Consider the following 19,446-nt stretch of genomic DNA (forward strand, 5'->3'; position numbering starts at 1 on the left):
TTTTTTTTTTTTTTTTTTTTTTTTGTCTTTAAAACAGTATCTGGTCTCAGACTAAAATGACCGAATCCTCCTCTCTCCAATTGCAGGTGGCAATGTACTGCTACTGAATACCTGGGGAGCAGAGGCTGGGCCACACATGCAGGCTTTACACTTCAGTTTTGCTGCCGGTGCATTTCTGGCTCCGATCCTGGCTAAAATGGCTTTGAGAGGTTCCAAATCTGAAGAACGTCCAGTGGCTGAAAAGACAAACCAATCTGTCCTGAAGTCTGTGCCGACAGCATCGGCTGCATCAGCTACACCAGCACTGCAAGACCATCTTGAGGAAGACTTTTTGTGGTCCTATGTTGTCATAGGGACCTATCTTCTCTTAGTTTCCCTCTTCCTTTTTTTTTTGTATTCAAAGAGCAGCTCAGCTCGTGACAAATCAAAGACTTCTCAGCAGAAGGGCAAGCTTGCCAAATACCACTGGGTTCTAATTGGTCTCCTGTTCATATTCTTTCTTTTCTATGTGGGAGCAGAGGTCACTTATGGCTCTTATGTATTTACTTATGCAATAGTCTTTGCTGAGATGACAGAAAGTGAAGCAGCTGCTTTGAATTCTGTCTTCTGGGGTGCGTTTGCTGCTTGCAGAGGAGTGGCAATATTTGGTGCTGCTTTCCTGTACCCTGGCACCATGATCACGCTGAGTCTCGTAGCCTCTGCTGTCTCCTCTTCAGCCTTGGCCTTCTTTGCACATTACCGAGCCTCCCTGTGGGTGGGAAGTGCCGTGTATGGAGCATCAATGGCCACCGTCTTCCCCAGTGGCATTTCCTGGGTAGAACAGTACACAGTTGTGGAAGGAAAATCGGCTTCTCTGTTTGTGATCGGCGCCGCGCTGGGCGAGATGTGCATTCCTGGCGTGGTGGGCTATCTCCAAGGCAGGTTTCACCACGTTCCTGTGGTTATGTACACTGCCTTCATGTCTGCTGTAATGACAGTTGTACTCTTCCCAGTGATGTACAAATTGGCCACCTCTCCCCTCGAGAACGACTTGAAAGAAGTGAGTGACAGTGAGACCCAGAAAGCTTTGTTGTCAAACTCAAGGCTTACTGAGGATGAAGAGGATGAGGACGATGAGGAGGATGTGAGAGAGTGGAACAAAGCAGACTTTGAGGTAATAGAAATGAATGACAAGCTCGAAAACTCTCTGATAGACACCTCCCATAAGATACCAGCGGACTCTCCAGCCCAAGTCACTCTCCAGCCCCATCTGGACAATGTATCAGGTGATTCTCCAGTGGTTACTGGTGGCTCCCCTGGGAGACAAAATGGGAATGTTGACTGGGAGAAGAGTGATTAAAGTCAAAGCTGACTCTCACTTTTTTTAAATGGAAATTCAGCCTGCAGCGATGTGTCCCAGACTGGGCAGGTCCTCAGTGATGTGAATGGGGTAGCATGATAAATGTGTAGGCTATGCCAAAACTGTTAAAATGTTAAGAGATGTTTTCTAAGTGTGAGGCATGCATCTGAGTATGATATGCTGTGATAACTGGGAAAGAAGGGGACTGCTCAGACTACTCAGTTTTTTGGGATGGGTGAAAGGTGCAGGTCCGAGGTGCTTTGTCACAAAATATTTTCATGAGAGAAGAACTGTTATCTGTGATGCTGAACTTTCCTACCTTGTGAAAGAGGAATATTTTTATTGCATTTGAAAGTTGTGTGTGATCTGGAAATCAGTTAAAATTTCAGGTGATGTCCAGCGGCTGTAAATTGAATAACCTTTTGGCAAAATATATAAATTCCTAGTTTTATCACCAAGATGAGAAAAAAATGGAAATTATTTCTTAGGAGTGGAACCATGCCTTTGGATCACTTCAAAGCAGTTTAGGCTGAAGAGGCACAAAATGGGTCATTGTTAATCTGCTCTAATGCACAACTCTGACTTATTCAACAGCAGTGAGTTATCTAAATAACCTAAAGTATTTGTGATTTTGATTATGGCACTACCACTGAAATCAGTAAATGTATGTGGAAGGTGATAAAATTATCATAGAATCATAGAATGGTTTATATTGGAAGGGATCTTAAAGATCACTTAGTTCCAACCTCCCTGCTGTGGGTGGGGACAGCTTCCACTAGATCAACTTGCTCAGAGCTCCATCTAGCCTGGCCTTGAACACTTCCAGGGATGGGGCATCCATGGCTTCTCTGGGCAACCTGCTCCAGTCCCTCACCACCATTACTGCAAAGAATTTTTTCCTAATATCTAATCTAAACCTACTCTCTTTTAGTTTGAATCAATTCCTCCTTGTCCTGTCACTACATGCCCTTGTAAAAAGTCCCTCTCCATCTTTCTTGTTGGCTCCCTTTAGCTAAAAGAGATTACTTAATATATAGTATTGGCATAGGAATGTGTTATTTTTAAGCCAGTTGTTAAAATTAAGGTTATAACAACTTCTCTGGCTTCCTGTGCCAAGACTTTCACAAAGTAATGTGTTAAAATGAAAATTTTAGGAGCGGGAATTATCAATGAGACAAATGTTTCTGGTTGTACTGTGTGACTACTTGCTCCTGCCCAGTGGGATTGGTGCCATTTGGGTTTCTTTGGGGGATGACATTAGCAGAGAAGCTGTGGCTTACATGTGTAGGTTCGTTGCTGCTAAGGAGGAAGACCCGGGCAGGAGCAGTCACACCAGTGAGCCCTTGTAAGAGGCAAAGAAAAAAAAAGGAATAGTAGCCAATGGCAAAACCTGCTTCCCAACAAATTTGGAGTTTCAAGTTGACAAATGCCAAGATTACTCTTAAGTGTTGTTTTTTTTTTTTTTAAGGCTGGGTGATCAGAGTGTGCTCATGTTTGTTTTTTTTTAAACTATGCACTTTTATTAGTATTTTTCTTGCTAAGGGTTTCATTTACTAATGAAAGAGCTCTAGGTGTAACACAGGTGCCCACATGGCCAAGAAGGCCAATGGCATCCTGGCCTGGATCAGGTACAGTGTGATCAGCAGGAGCAGGGAAGTGATCCTTCCCCTGTACTCTGCGTTGGTGAGGCCACACCTGGAGTGCTGTGTCCAGTTCTGGCCCCCTTAGTTCAGGAAGGATATTGAGGTGCTGGAGCGGGTCCAGAGAAGAGCAACAAGGCTCGTGAGGGAACTTGGGCACAAGTCCTGTGAGGAGAAGCTAAGGGAGCTGGGGTTGTTTAGCCTGGAGGAGGCTCAGGGGAGACCTCATCAGTCTCTACAACTACCTGAAAGGAGGTTGTAGCCAACTGGGGGTTGATCTCTTCTCCCAGGCAACCAGCAGCAGGACGAGAGGGCATGGGCTTAAGTTCTGCCAGGGGAGGTTTAGGTTGGATATTAAGAAGAAATTTTTTACAGAGTAATCAGACACTGGAATGGGCTGCCCAGGGATGTGGTGGATTCACTGTCCCTGGAGGTTTTTAAAACGAGACTGGATGTGGCACTTAGTGCCATGGTCTAGTAACCACTAGTGGTGTTGGATCAAGGGTTGGACTTGATGATCTCAGAAGTCTTTTCCAACCTGGTTGATTCTATGATTCTACCATAGCATAGAACCTTAGATGTTCCCTGTATGTCAGGTTTGGTTTTGCTCCCTCTCTTGTCCTCCAAATGTGTAACCTAGAATTGCATGGCTTTTTTGCTTTTTTCTGAGAAGTTAGTGAGCAGCTGGAATCAACTTGCACCAAAATGCCTTGTTTTGTTTTGTTTTGTTCGCATCTTCCCATGTTGCAGGGTGTCCCTCTCCCCCTGCCATTGGTACTTAAATGCCATTGTGGTTTTGCCAGATTCCTCCTGTGGCAATTTTTCCAGTGCAATGTATAAACCTGCACTTTAAAATGAGGCCTTGCTTCACCTGTGGCACAGGATTTCTCTTCTTTGCTTACAATGATGGTAAATGCTTTTAAATTCCAGGCCAAGTCCTGCCCTAGGTGCAGGTGACAGGAGCGAGCCAGTGTGACCTTGTGTGCTCAGTTGGTTTGCCCTGGTAACAAATGTGTGGTAGGCACATGTGGAATGACTGCAGATCCAGCGAGCATTTCATAATTTTTCCTTTTCCCATTTTTCCTCCTGCCCACTGCAGGAACTGCTGTGTGTGTGGAAAGCAGGCGGTATTTGCTGGCAGGGAGGACAAATCTCGCTGGTGGATGGGGAGGGGGAAAGTGCAGGACACACAATGAAAAATATGGAAACTTCTGTGGCAGCTCCTCATTGCAGCTGCAATCCATGGGCTTTACCTGCATTGACGTCAGTGTAACGGAGTTTCCCCACACCCGAGATCTTGTTGCCAGAAGAAAATAATTTAAAGAAATACACCAGGCAACCAGGAAGATTTTAAAAATCCTCAATTCATACACTAATTTTTGATGAATCTCCATATTGGAGTGTCCTGCACATAAGCTTGTTCTCAGGGATAGTTTACGTGTCTTACATAATTGAGTACTAAAAATCCCAGAAAATTAAATCAAAACTTCATTGGGAAATACCTTGTAACCTTTTTGAAGCTTATTTACTATGTATATGCACACACTTATTTGTGTTTCTGACCAATGTCTTCCCAACAAATGTAAAAATTTTGCCCAAAGCATAGATTTTTGTTTTTTTTTAATTGCCTGGATTAATTACTGCATAACTTGAATTCATTCCCATTTCCCCCTTAAAATGCAGGAGGCCTGTGTAGTAGGAATGGAGCGACAGGCTGGAATGCCAAGATAAGAGCAGCCTTTTCCCAAAAATAAGAGATCCAAAAAGTAGTAGCTGTAAATGGAACTTGCAGAATTATCTTGAATGATACCATGCAGAATCATGTCCTACTGATGCCTGTAGACCTTTGTCTGAATGACATCTAAATAAATTTAGAGTCATCTTAGCCGTGACTCGGAGCCTTCAAGGTCTTAATTCTCGTCTCAAACTCGAACTGGGATGTACTGACACATAGTGTTCTCCTTATCCCCTAACCAGCCTGCTTTTTAATAGCAGGAGCTGTCCTTGAATGAAAATTAAATCTTTGAAGCCATTCAAGTTTAAAACAAGTTCTAGAACATTTCTGGGTCCAGCTCACAGCAATTCTAGGCACCCTTATTGTTGAAGGCTTAGCTTTCCCCTGTTCTTGGATTTGGTGTTCCTCAAGGCTTGTTTTTAGACAGCGAGTGTTAGTTTTCACATGTTTAATATCCTTTCCGAGTAAGTTGCTTCCTGGCATATAGTTAGCGAGGGTCTGTTTACAGTGCGGATCTATTTACAGTGCCTTTTAAGTTGCAGGCCCTCCAGAAAGTTTAAATACTTGCATGTTAGGGGTTGAAACTACTTGAAACAAACTGTATTGTGTTACTGTAACCCTGCTTATGCTAGAAATTTAATCTCTCTGTTGAGGATGAGAGCTGCGATCCAAGGATTAGATACCTGAATTTGATAAGAATCCTATTTTTGTCCATAAAACCAGGAATGTGCAGATGAGCACTCTGCTCCAGAGTGAAAGGTAACCTTTTGCAGTTAAGTGTTATTTAATACTTTATTTATCTCCGTAGAACTGCCAAGTACTGGAATGTACGGCAAGCACTCACACTCCTCGCATTTGCACTTTTATTCTTTACACGACCAATGCTTGAATGCAAGAGCAGGCAAAGTTTTATGCCTTGATGGTTTATTTTTTTAGCTACTTTGCATACAAGTGCATTGCCATCTGTGGATGTTCCATTATATATTTAATAGTTTTTATTCTGCTTGGTGTGGGTTTTACATTGTACTGTATAATGTGAAATTTAACAGGCTGACTTGTGTCTTGACTGTAATAAATTCCTATCTGGAGAAGGCACTCAGGTTCCTTGATGTAAATAAAGTTTTGGTCTATTTTTCAAAGCTACTCTGGACTCTAAATTTAAAATTTAGTCCTGTTCTGACTAATGGAAAACTGGAAATATTTATCTTCTGGTTTGGGGAAGGCCTCTAAGAATTGCTACTGAGGTTTTAGATCCTAAAGTTTAAGCTGGATTCTTAACTCTTATTTGAGTAGTCTTGTTTATATTACTGGGTGTGCCAGACAAGGGAAACAAAGGTGTCTGCAACTGAGGGTAAACATTAAAAAAAAACTATATAATTTTTTACCATATTGTTTTATTCAACTTTAATATGGTTTCCATTATTAACTTCTAAAACAAAATGATTTCCAGTTTAGAAAACAATGCACTGACCACATAATTCCTTCTCCATTTTATACAGTTATACAAATATTCTAAATACACATTTTATCAAGATGGTGGCAAATAAGATTTAACTGTACAGTACGTAAGGAAAGAAAATATTTTAAGCATATTTAGAAGCAATAGAAATGTCTATACAAAACAAGCAAAAATGGAATAAAATTTTATATTTAAAGTATTGCAACAGTCCCACAGGTTTGTAACAAAAATGTCTTTGCACAGTTCCTCACAATGCCCCATTAATAGCTAAAGCAAGACAGCAATTTTTAGAAAATGATGTTTCAAAATGCTACACATGATACTACTGCTTGCACAGTTTGATCAAATAATAATCTACTTGGAATCAAGCAAAACTTAGGAGGAGATATACCAACCAACTTTAAAATTATCTGTATAAAAGTCATTGCACATTATTTTACTCAGTTGTTTGAAAAGTAAAAAAGTGTATTTACAAAATATTTCGCAGACAAAATTATAAAGTGAATGGGTAATATATAAGTAACACGTCTTGATACTGACAGTTCAAGAACACACACAAATGGTTTTATCGTTTCAAGAGGTTTTCAGTGCTCCTTCCTCTGGGAAGTAAACTTGACTTCTACTTGGAAATGGATTTACAAGATGTTACACAGAGCTATTTCAACATCAGCATTATAAAACAGTATGTTAGAAACATGAAAGGAAGAAGAAATTTGTACATCTTAAAAAGTGAGCTATTCATAGATCAACAAATGGGTTGGGTTTGTTTTTTTTTTTCTAAATTTAGTTATGGTAAGTGTTCATTATTCTTCAGATAATAAACCCAACAGATAAAATGGAAATCCTGGACTAGATGAAAATTGAAAAAGCACCATGCACAATAGTCTTAGTGTGGTAAACACTGAAGAAAAAAAAAATAGCACCTGGAATCCTGTAACACAGATCATTTAAAACTGGTCAAGTAGCTGGCGAAGATATGGTGCCTTTGACAGTTCTCTGCTTACTCTGGAGAGCTTGAAGAGTATTGGGCAGTTGAGGGAGACGCACGGGATGTGTCGATCAAAGCAGCCTGTACAGTTCTTGCATATCTACATTACATGTAAAAAAAGCAAACCAGATTATTTTAAATGACACAAGCAAGGCATAAACCACTTGGGACTACTAAGTCAAGACTATCAGCAGGACAGGCAAAGCCTGAGTGCACTGAGCTTTTCCCCAACGCAGGGGGACCCAGAGGAACTCCCTTCTCTGCTGCAGCCCCTCCCGTTGCTGCCAGACGGCTCATTTGGCCGTGGGTGGGGTGGCTGGCAGGCATCACCCACTCTAAACTGGGCAGAGAACAACAGAAGGACTGTACAGCTTGGGTTCAAATCCTGCTAATTAAATTCTACTTGCACATGGTGGTACTTGAAAAAACAAGGTAAATATGTTATGTGGATTAAGCAGGACGGAGTGTTCTATTCATGATAAACTTACCCTGTATAAAAGTTTCCTAGGGAAAAAAACTCTTACTCTGCAGTTATCCTCTGCAGAGAAAAGGGACTTTAAATAAATTACTCGTTTCAAAATAAGCTTCAATTAGTTTTATCTATCAGAGTGAGTCAATCACTCCCGAGACAGGAATATACAGGCCACATAAGTTGTACTGCTCTCCTTGTTCAAGGAATTCCTTGTTAATGCTCCTTGAAAGTACTTTTAACGTGAGATACCAGATTGACTAAAATAGTAGCAGGCACAGTTTTTCCAATAGTAGCTACCTTCAGAAAACTAAAGGCCCCTGCTTTGCTATTTTATTCTTATCTTTTGCAGCATTTGTCACCTCCAGTGGTTTTTCCAAAACCTCAGAAGTTTCCTTCCAACCACATCTGTGTTTTGTAACATTAAAATGTTACAGTTATACTACCAGTTGCATAGCTTGAACAACAAACCAAAATTATATCACTTTGCTCTTAAAACTAATTCTTTTTCCTCTTTCCATGTTAAAATTATTTGGGAACCAGCACCCTCTCAAGCCAGACCTGCAGACCAGAAACTCAGACTGACCAAAGCCAGAGAGGAGCAGCCCCTCTTGGTCAAGTCCCACATGCTCAGAGGGTACCAGTCCTCTGGCCTGCAACCATGGCCAAAAGGAACAGGATTTAAACAGTATGTCTGCCCTAGTTCTTTTGAAAGAGGCTGTGGCTGGTTCAAATGCAAGGGACCAAACTAAATGGTACTTGAGGCACGTTCTAAATTCAGTTCGCATTGAGGGGAGAAGTCTATGGTCTTAATCTACAGCACATAATTTTTAAAGTAATTTTCTGCTGGCTCCAGCATGTTTATCATTACAGAGGGCCAAACATTTAGGCTGTGAAGGATATATGTGCCTTCATATTAAAATAAGAAAGATGTTCTTACAGAGACATCAAACACTGACTGGATCAGGATCCTAGGCCTTGCTGAGCTGTTGCAGAGACAAGAGAATGTTCTAATCAAATCCACTGATCCTTCTGTGGAGCTGGACCCATTTGCCAAGTTCTGATTTATTCCAGAACAAGAGTAATGTAGAAGATTCAGAGTACCACAGGAAAACTGCAGAACATGCATCTCCTTACTTACTGCCATTTACAGTGCAGGGCAAATATTACAAAATACAGCAAGAAGTCCACACCTTAATAATGCAATATAGTGAATAGTGAATTACAGTGGGTTTAGAACAATCCCATGAGAACCTACTAAATCAATGCTTAAACTACAGGAATGGTTATGTCCCTGAAATTCAGACAAGTCTTTAAAAGCGTTCATGGGTTAGTGCTAAAAATAAACTTTAACCAATATATTTATTAATTATAAAATACAACAGTATGAAAATTAGGTGAGGGTATGCATGTTTTCACTGTGTTTTGCCATCATATATTCACAAGCACAGTCAGCTACCCTCTTAATTGACTTCTAGTTCAAGAGAAAAAACAGCTTGGAAAATTCCTATGGAGAGGAAAGGTAACAAAAAAACCTCCAAGCTAAAACACATCCATGTTATACATATAAATAAATAAATTTTCTGGCACAAACGTTTTTGTTACTAGAGCATCATCCATTATTTTAATGCAAAAAAGGTGACTCTTACATACTGTCACAGCTCTCCATCACTGTCATTATAAAAAGGCACCTACAAACCATACAAGATGATCTTAAAAGAAAGAAGAAAATGAGAAAAGCGTCTTCTGTTCTGAGCCCCTCTTTGTCTTCAGTTTTACGCAAAGCTAAGGAGAGTCAGAGCTGCTATGCTGCCTGTGACAACAATGGGAAAAGCAAACACACTGCAGTGCATTTAACACCCGGACTGTACTTCCCATTTCTGTTGTGAGCATTCAGTAACACCCCGCTTTGAAATTTCAGCCCCTGTCTTTTGCTGACAGACATATGACAATGCTTTAATCATACCTTGACCAGCTGTTCTTGCTTACGCTCCAACTCTCGGATTTCTTGGTTGAGAATCACTGCCACATGCTGTGGCTGACTTCTGCATTTATTACAGATCCCATACTGGGTCAGTTCATCACACACAGGACAGTGTAAGGTTGTGAAATATTGGGAGATGGTGCCTTTGCGTCCTTCTAGCTCAGTGCGGGCAGCTGAGGCAGCCTTCTGAATCTGTTAAGGAAAATATTTTAAGAGGTAATGAACTTTCAAGAGAGCAGCTTGCCTTACTTCTAGATTACATAGTTGTTTTTTGTTTTTTTAAGGAATAAGAAGGTACAAGATAGCCTGCAGGGTTCATACACAAATTATGAATGTGGATTGCATCACGCAGAAGAGTGCAGCATTGTGCAGCATTGGCCCTGAGGTGATGTGGTGGTTTTAATCTAGGCCTTCCCTGGTTACCAGTTTGTAACCAAGGAAGGGGCAGTGTTCCCAGTATTCCATACGATTTTTACGTAAATCATGGTATAAACAAGAGGTGAGGAGCGGCCTTCGTTCTTCTTCTCTTCTGCCGAAGTTTAGGAACAGTGAGTCCCTGCATTAGTCTCGCTTATCTAAGGCTGAGGCCTGCAGCATCCACTAACTTGCCACGTGGAAGTTTGAAGAGTGCTGGCAGTGTCTGCCAATCCTGCTTTCTAAGAAACGTAGTGAGATTTGTTTTACTAGTTATTTTACTAGTTCTCGGGTTTGATTGCGCATATCTATTCGGTGTCCCTTTTTGTTTCCTTTTGTCCCTTTTTCCCCTTTCCCTATCCCTTCGGGGGGGGGGGGTGGGTGTTTGGATTCCCTGTGCTGTGTACATAGCATCTTAACTGTAAGATACATAAAATATATTTTTTATATAACTAGTTTGGTTTTTGGATTCTTCAATTCGCATAATTTTTTTTCCTTTGCCCTGAGGGAAGTAGAAAAGGGGGGAGAGAGGGGCTGCTACAGGAAGGTTGGGCATTTAGCAGGGAACCAAATCCGAACCATCATAGGTGAATAGAGCCCACATCTACATTTAACAGGGAATCTCACCAGAGAAGAGAAACAGTAACCAAAGAAATCCTCAGTCACATGCTAAACTCCTGATCTCAACTCAAACTCCACCTCCTGCAGTTGTTCCTTTTTTAGCTGCTGATCTGATTGACATCCAAACATGCCCTGTCTGCAGCCCCAGTGATTGCCTTCCAGATTCTGCCCGCCTTAAGAGTTTCTGTGCTGGTGCAGTCCTGGTCACAGAGCTGCCATGGTTCTTGGTCCATGGCACTAGTTCATGCTCTGATTTCCTTGGACAAGGCTCCACCACTGCCCCGTCACCCAGGGAAGTTCGTTCTCTACACTTGCTCCTGTTGCTGCATGACTTAAGCTTTGTGCTACCCTTGGCTCTCCTGCTACTCTGCTCCCTGTGACTTCCTTGGTGCTCCCTGGCCTTGCAGAAAGCCAGGGCTCTTTTTACCTTTTCAGAGCAGCTTATTGGTGACTGTGACAATGCCATTGGAAAAGTAGAGAGAGAAAAGAAGAATTGAAGTCAGTCAAGGCTACATTAAAAGTCTGCATTGGGAAACATGAGGTACTACTATGTTGCTGAAGTCCATACTGAGCAGAGTAACACATATACACTGTCTTTTGCTATCCCCTTTTTGTCAGGGGTATCACAAACTAAAATCCAGCTATCTAACACTTCTCTTCCTGCATCCCAATGACTTTTTAACTTTCAGGAAAGCCAGGTTTGGAAATAATTATTTTAAAATTTCTAGTGATACAAGTCTTTGAAGTTTTCCTGCTGCTGGGGCATACCACATTTTTTATACAGAAGAAGGATCTTCAGAACTTTTTGGAAAATAGGATTTCCAACATCTCTTATGCTAAACAGATGCATACAGACACACTGCTAAAAATATACAGTCACAGTGAAACATTCTCATAAACTATGGAAGCGGTCAGAAAACAGAATATGACTGTGATCAACGATGCACAGAACAGCAGGCTGAAAAAATTGATTTACTAAGTGAAAAAGACACACAGAAGATCTAAGAATCAGGAGTGCATGTTTGAGCATCAAACACTGCTTCGTAAAATACTCTTTGCTGTTGCCTCATATAAACCTCATTCCATTAAAAGTCACAGTGAAGCCAAACCCCGTACAGATGCACTGCACTTGTTAACTGTTTGAAAACATTTACCCGTGGCAACTCGTGGTACCAGCTGAAGACGTCTATGCCGATAAGCGAGAACACCCTGGCAAGCGGGGGCAGGATCTGTTTGGTGATATAGTACGTGGCGTTCAGCCTCAGGTTGGGATCCTGCAGGACTTCGATGGGCCTCCTCACCAGCTGTATCAGGGGCAGGCCGGGCATGCCGTACACAATGACGTAGGGCACTCGCTCCCCGACCCGTGGTTCAGAGCGACGGTCATAGGCAAGCATTCTCCTGTTTAAAAAATAGCCTTTATAATGCATCCAGAGGCAAATCCATTTGGTTGTAAGCTTCCCCATCTGATTGTATCAGTTGCTTTCCAGATGACTGAAGCTAATGTCTACTATGAAGCTCAGGACCAAACTGTTTCATTTTTAATCTATCTTGTGATCAGATCTAAATTTTAGAACTTGGAACACGTGCCCTAAAGACACATTCTCTTTCATGTCACTTGGATTTGCATGCAGGTTGCTTTTTAGTTACCCCTTCCTTAAAGAAATATTTTTATAAAGAGGAGCCAGAGAACTAAAAAGAGCTCAACTAGAATTTGCTTTCTGGTCAAATTGTCCTTTGCTTTCTGAGACTGCTTGCTCAGTAGATTGATACCTGCTTCAAATTGAATTGTCCTTTGCTCAGAAAGCAAAGGACAATTCAGTTTGGACTTGGATTTTATTTTACTAAAAAAGCATAGCTTAATTGGAAGACCTTTTATATTAAGCAAGGTGGCAAAATGTACCAGCTCACACTATTTATCACTAATAAACATTATCAGTGGGATGAAATATTAACTTTAAGTAAGGTACACTTTTAAAAATGAAAAATTATGCCTGGTAATGCCTTTCACAGCACTGAGAGACATCACTATTACAATTTTTATCATCTCTAATATCTGTGACAGGTGGAGAGTTAAGGCCTTACACAAAACCCAAAAGATAAGTAACAGAAGTGAACACACTGTAAACAACATCCGGACAAGATTCTGCTCTTGAATATGTGTGGCTGCTTCCAGGACTATGAAATGGCTTTCTAGGACCATCTCATGCAACAGTATCTGAAGGAGAGACCTCACTGCTACCCATAACCTGACAGTATAAAGGTCAAGAGAACAAATATCAATGATCTACTCATAATGTATCAGTACAAAGATCAAGATAAAAAATACTTATGATCTCCTCCCCATAACTTGTCAGCACAAAGGTCAAGATAAAAAATATCAATGATTAGCACTTCTTAATCTCATTACCTGGTGATTTCCAGGGCAGGTACACAGGCTCCAGGTCTGTAAGCTGAGCTCCCTCTGTACTCTTTTGCAAAGATAAAATCTTGCATGCTGGCTTTTCCTTCCAGTAGCTTCATGCATTGATTCTGAACATACTGCTTGATCTGACTTATGTCCCGTGTTTCAAACAGCAGCTTGATAGAACACTCAAGTATCTTTTTAACCAAATGAGAAAGATGAGAGAACCATGTATGTTTAAGTAAAAACAACTAATTCCAATTTATTCAGTAAATTATACAGAAATATAAATACACTGCTCAGAAAAAGTACCAGTGGTGAACTAGAATGTTAATATGACAATAAGTTGCAATCACTTCCACTCAAGGACATTCGTAAACACATCACCAGACAACTTTTTCCTCAGTTTGACATATCTTTCATGACATCAACCATACTCCAGCACTAAGACTGTTTCAGCAACTACAGAGGTTTTCCAGAGTATGCGATGTTTTTCCCTGTCATCTAAAAAATTTTGCCATGACTTTCTGACCACCTCAGCAAACAAACAAACAAACAAAACAAAACAAAACAAAAAACAAAAAAAAAAAAAAAAAAAAAAAAAAAAAAAAAAAAAAAAAAAAAAAAAAAAAAAAAAAAAAAAAAAAAAAAAAAAAAAAAAAAAAAAAAAAAAAAAAAAAAAAAAAAAAAAAAGAGAGAAGCAAAAAAGAGCAGTAAATCCTCCTATATGGTTACCTATCTTACTGGCATAAAATTGTTTTAATCTGGTTAATAAGAGAAGCCATTTCTTTACAGCCTCCCAATACACAGCTTCAAATAAAGAGGTAAGAAAGCTTATTTTAAATGAATTCTTAGCTAAACCAGATTTATATTAGTGAGCTATTTAGCAGGTTTATCAGTGTCTCTCTGACCTGGGAGTTAATACTTCCCATTAAAGTGAACTGGATCAAGAATGGTCTTTTAGAGAACTTACATGGGTCAAGGGCTTTTTATGTTTTTTTTAGGTGATGAAATAATATAAAATGCAAGTCCTTGTAATGCTGTGAAAGATCAATTTATCTTTCAAATTGTTCATATTGGAAAAACAGATGAAGTCAGACAACTCAATAGGACTAGGAACTCTGAGCAAGAATAATCACAAAATGAAATAAGAGAATACTATAATTTCACTCAGGAAGAAATCTATGAACATTTTACCTTGGAAACAGCAGGACAGGAGTCCCTTCGGACTGTCTCTATGCCTTTTGCATCAAATACTGGATCCTTCTGGTCCAGTGTTTCATACATGTAACCCACGTACCTCTTCTTAGTTTGCAGGACACATGGCAAGTAGACCTGAAATGTTTAGAAAGAAGATAGTCTAATCTGGCATGTGTTAAGAATATAAAGTGGCTTTGAACATAGAGGGTTTCCTAAGAAATACTTTGCTTTGTTGCTGTGTTTTTGGTTTTTTTGTTAAATCATTAAAACTGATAAACTAGATCAAAGGACTGTTAAAGGACAGTTGAGGAAGCTGGGATTCTCTGGAGCGCCATTCTTAAATCATTTTATATTTCATCTACCTGAAGCTCAGATGAAAATTGACAGTATAAATTGTTGCAAGTACCCTTATTTTTTTGCATTGTACCTGTCACCATTTCTAATGTAACTCCATTATCTCTCCATTATCTTTCTTTCTTATTATGGCAAATTCGTTTTAAACATCAGAGAAGAAAATGTTCCCAGGAAAGGTAGTGCTTAGAACTTTCTGTTTTCAAGCTTTATCCAATTAGGAGGTGCCAAAAATCAGTTATTATCTCCATCTGGGGAAAGTATGCTTTCTTAATGCCTATGCTTGGAGAATGGTTTTCTCATGAATGGATTTTTAGGGTAATGTTCTCCTTTGTTTGTTTTCTCCAACCTCTTATTTCATTTTTGATTTTGTAAGTATTCCTTGACCAGTTTAAAATGAATGAATGGAGAATGATTTCTTTTCGGTGTTATTAGGGTAACACCACATCTTCCTGGCTCTTGTTGAAGAAGGAGCAGTGGGTTTAGATTGCCTCAGGCTGAAGAGGGTCCTGCACATAGGTGTCCTATCTTTCTGAACAGATTCTATGGCTTTGAGGCATTTTCCTGTTCCTATGCTAGGAAGCTACTCTAGAAAGTGTATTCAGTATTTTGACCCACAGGTGAAGAAGGGCACTTAAAAGTGAAGCACTCAGGTATCTTCTCAAGTGTATCCTTGCACCTAGTGATTTATTTTCTGGCCAATTAATCCTTCACCTTAATGACAGAGAAATGCCTCAAAGAGGAAAGGGTCCCTGAGCATCACTCAGTGACAGAAAAATGCCGTGCCTTCTAAAGGAATCCTGACTTTTCTTGCTAATATTTTTATACTGTATTTTCCATGGAAAATGGCAATTTGCTTACAAATTCTGACTGAACTTGTTGAGTCAGGTATGTACTTTGAAAATATCCTCCATTCAAGTAATTTGTGAAGATGTTGAAGTGCACAGGGCCAAAGACGGAGCCCTGTGGACCCCACTAGTGACAGGTTACCAGTCTGATGTCACCCCATTCACTGTTACCCTGTGCTCGACCCATGAGCCAACTGCTCTCCCACCACACGATGTGTTTATCCAGCTGTGTGCTGGGCATTTTTTCCAGAAGGATCCTGTGAGAGACAGTACTGAAAGCTTTGCTGAAATCCAAAAAGTTTACATCAGCTGGCTTCCCTTGATTAACTAGGGGGGGTTACCTTGTCATAAAAGGAAATCAGAAATGCCAAACCGAGGGAGACGTTTCCAAAAACTGGTGAGACAAAAATTTCAAACTGCCTGATGCTGCCAGCACAACAGGTCACCGTGCATCCTGATGTTAAAGTAGGAATATTTCTTTTTGTTGTTGATGTGCTCCTCTGACAAGGTCCCTGAGGCATTAAGGAGCTTGCAATATATACCCAAAGAAACATTACAGTACATGACTGTTGTATATCCTTATTCTACATTAGGGCCCAGAAAGACCTTTTTATCTTCACTTTTTTTTTTTTTTTTAATAACAGTGTTTTCACCCAGCATACTCAAAGCAAAGTATTTTCCTTTTACCTTTTCAAACTTCAGTTTAACAGGTTTGGGGTTTGTTGCTGTTACAGCTTCAGCAATTTCTTGACCAATCTTAAAAGACTGCTCCTTTGTGGCTCCTTTCAAGAGTACAAACATGCTACAAGAAATCAGACATAGGAAATAAGTGGAAATCTGTTCAACGTGGTTCCTGAAAATTATAAACTATAGTTTGCTGGGTAGCAAGGCAGGGATTTTGTCATCAATTGCACTCCCTTCCTTCAGCTAGAAAAGCCAAAAATCTGAGAAATTTCAGTGTGCAGTATGACAGAGGAGTGCCAAAGGCCTGACAAATGATGTGACTAGCTGCTGAGGCAGGGAACACAACCACTCCCAGGCACTGCAAAACTTGAGTTCCCAGGAAAGAAAGGAATAGGATTTTACTTCCTTTCCTCAAGAATTTTTTTAAATTAAACTACTATGAATTCAATATCCTTGAAATTTCAAGTCTTTTATCAAATCAAGCTGAAATCAGTCACTGGATTCAATGTTGTTACAGAAGGACATCCAGACAAGCTTTGTTTCCTAATGGCTGAAAAATTATCTGAGTGTTGAAGAGAGATGGATATACCTAAAGCATGGGTATCATTTAGATGAAAGATTGACTGAGAAAGGGGACATATTTATATGATGTATTTCAGGCAGCTTAATAATATCTTTGCATGCTCTGATGGCTGCTTCTGAATTGTATCCACTTTTGAAGCTTAAAATAGTGCCTTCCTCAAGGGGCAATGCCTACTATGTTAAAAATACTCTATTTTCTAAAATAAAAGCAACATGAGAAATGGGCACAAAATAGTAATTTGGAAAATTAGATTTATATTTAATTCACAACTGAAAAAATATTATCTCCCCCCCTCTTTCTGTTCCAGATAATTTTCAAAAGAAAGGTAACCTTTCAAGTTCTAAGAGTCCTATAGAAACTTGAGAAAACTGTATATTATTTACTTTGCATATTCTGCAAGACAGTAAGCAACATCCAAAGAGGGTCCATGTACTCTTGTCAGCATCATACATTCTCTTTTTGAGACAAAAGAAAAATCTATCTACAAAGAACTACTATGATTTTAAAACATTATAAGAAGCAGACCATTAATTACCTGTCTGTATCACCATACACAACATGAGCACCCCATTTTTTTGTATCATTCACCAGTTTAATGGCACGCTCCAATGTTTCTCTGGCTTTGTGGACAATGCTATCTCCAATCTGCAAAGTTAAAGACAGATTAAAAAGCTTTATTCTACTGTTAAACCAAATACGAGCTCATGGTAAGCATAGCCTAATTGTCTTTGATTTGTATATGAAAATTACTATATTGAGACAATATAGTAATTATTTAATGGTTTAAATGCATCTAAGAAATAAAAACATTGCCTAAATTACCCCAAAATAACAAGAATTGAAGGAATAATGACCAAAAATTATTACAAATTAAAATAAAGAAAAATTTTGTTCAAACATCTTTAGACATATTAAAGTGTAAGAAGCAAGACAAGACTGCTTTGGACCATTTTCTCTAGTTTTTGGATTCTGTTGATTCCTCTGAAGACTATGAAATAGCTACAATGTTTTATTTTATTTCCACTATTAGAACTTTAATCCAATCCACCTTCAGAGATAGTTCTACAGAAATGTCAACTTCAAATGCTCTTTATGGGAAAAAAAAAAAAAGACATTTCTTTTCAAAATAAATAAAATAAACAAATAAATTTTAAGTTCCTGATTTGTAGTATTACAAATAAAAACAGCTTTTCTAAAGGTATTTAGTTTAAGTATGTTTCAAATAATAATAATAATAATACTAATATGTTATCTGACTAGTACTTTTCCCACATTTTTTATACAGTTTTATTTGTAACCCTTACCTCAATGCATGGCATTCTTCCAGAAAAATTAGCAGCTGTATAACCAAATGTAAAATTAGCAATATACTTCAGACCCAACTGACGAGCTTCAAGCATTCGAGTCACAGCCTTGTCATGCTTATAAGCCTTCATTGACTGTTTGACCATTATCCTAGTCTTCAAGATTTCTTCCAGCATCCTCGGCAGCACACCCTTCCTTACTGAAGGCTGCCACAAAGGGAACAAAGAAAAAAATGTTTAAAAGCCTAACCTAAACAGGTAGCAGTAAAATCAAAACCCAGAACTGTTAGTTAACTTCTGTCAGAAAGACAAATTAACTAGTAAGATGGCTGCCAACAGCTTGGCTTTTCCCACAAATAATACAAGAAACTTAGAATACAGGCAAAGCTCTTAAGGGCAGAGTAAAAAGCTTTTTGTTGTTTCCATCAGCCCTGCTAATGCAATGTTCAGATAATCTTATTAATTAAAATGGGACTAATGCTCAAAATATTATATGTTGAAGGAATATTGTCATTTAAAAATTCTGCAAATATTCTTTACTTTAAGTTTTTTGTTTTCCATTAAATACACATATGCTGGTGATTGGCTAACTATTTGTAAGAACTCCAGGCCATACCCATTACAAATCAGCCAGTAGAATACAAAATGAGAATAACAGTCAGGGAGTTTCATCTCCCAAACCATGACTCTTTTTCTAGGAAAGCATTCTGCAGGCAGAAGAAGAATGAAGTGTTACACACAGATAATTACTGTTTGATCCCCAAACTACACATCTAAAATACAGTTTAATTATAGATGAAATAAGCTACTAAAGATGACATTTTACTTCCTGAACTGCCAGAAGTTTAATGCTTTGACAAATATCAAAAAACACTGGGAAATGGGAGATTGAACCTCCCCTTTCTGTCTGCTCTTAATGTAACAAAGTATAAACTACAATATCAATTTGACCTTAAGCTACACAGCCAACAGGGAGAGAAAACACCTGTCAAAGAGCACTAGTATAATTACCTTGACAAAAGCTACTCCACTGGGTGACACTGTGATATCATGCCTAATCTGGTAAAGTAAGTCAGGAGGTACTCTGAGAGATGTACAGCCGAATTTGAAAGCATCATATCTAATAAAGAGAAAATTTATATATGAAGGCAAGTCATTAATTTACAGCCCAATCAAGCAACAGCATCAGCTCACACTGAAATGCTGATAATGCCGGCAAGGACAGAATAAACAGGTATAAACAAACATAACATCATTTCATATTTCTTAGCCACATGCAAAAGGCTCTAGGAATAAAGTACTAATAAATGGCTAAATTCCAATGCACGCATAATTTATCAAGTCTGTTCTATGTTAATGAATTATTTCCAAATGCTGAGTTAGTGGAGGCACGTATTCATCCAGTAATGCCCTATGGAAACCA

At 39.1% G+C, this 19,446-nt stretch overlaps 2 protein-coding genes across 3 annotated transcripts in view; one reads left to right on the forward strand and one right to left on the reverse strand.

Annotated features, from left to right (window-relative positions):
- MFSD4B (major facilitator superfamily domain containing 4B) overlaps positions 1–2,081 on the forward strand; it is a 7,900-nt gene extending 5,819 nt beyond the window's left edge. The window contains exon 4 of the mRNA XM_027893054.1: positions 87–2,081. Coding sequence (XP_027748855.1) covers positions 87–1,339 — 1,253 coding nt within the window. The 3' untranslated portion in view covers positions 1,340–2,081. The remainder of the gene's footprint in view (positions 1–86) is intronic.
- A 4,009-nt stretch (positions 2,082–6,090) lies between these two features.
- REV3L (REV3 like, DNA directed polymerase zeta catalytic subunit) overlaps positions 6,091–19,446 on the reverse strand; it is a 119,362-nt gene continuing 106,006 nt past the window's right edge. For both annotated transcript variants that reach the window (XM_027893056.1, XM_027893055.1), the window contains exons 24-32: positions 19,035–19,143; positions 18,024–18,230; positions 17,255–17,364; positions 16,140–16,254; positions 14,251–14,388; positions 13,060–13,250; positions 11,804–12,050; positions 9,597–9,806; positions 6,091–7,261 (exon numbers count right to left, since the gene is read on the reverse strand). In XM_027893056.1, coding sequence (XP_027748857.1) covers positions 7,121–7,261; positions 9,597–9,806; positions 11,804–12,050; positions 13,060–13,250; positions 14,251–14,388; positions 16,140–16,254; positions 17,255–17,364; positions 18,024–18,230; positions 19,035–19,143 — 1,468 coding nt within the window. In that variant the 3' untranslated portion in view covers positions 6,091–7,120. The remainder of the gene's footprint in view (positions 7,262–9,596; positions 9,807–11,803; positions 12,051–13,059; positions 13,251–14,250; positions 14,389–16,139; positions 16,255–17,254; positions 17,365–18,023; positions 18,231–19,034; positions 19,144–19,446) is intronic.

Source organism: Empidonax traillii, unplaced genomic scaffold (genome assembly GCF_003031625.1).
Source record: "Empidonax traillii isolate 1590-97213 ecotype Southwest subspecies unplaced genomic scaffold, ASM303162v1 scaffold377:size560545, whole genome shotgun sequence".
NCBI classification, from domain to species: Eukaryota; Metazoa; Chordata; class Aves; order Passeriformes; family Tyrannidae; genus Empidonax; species Empidonax traillii.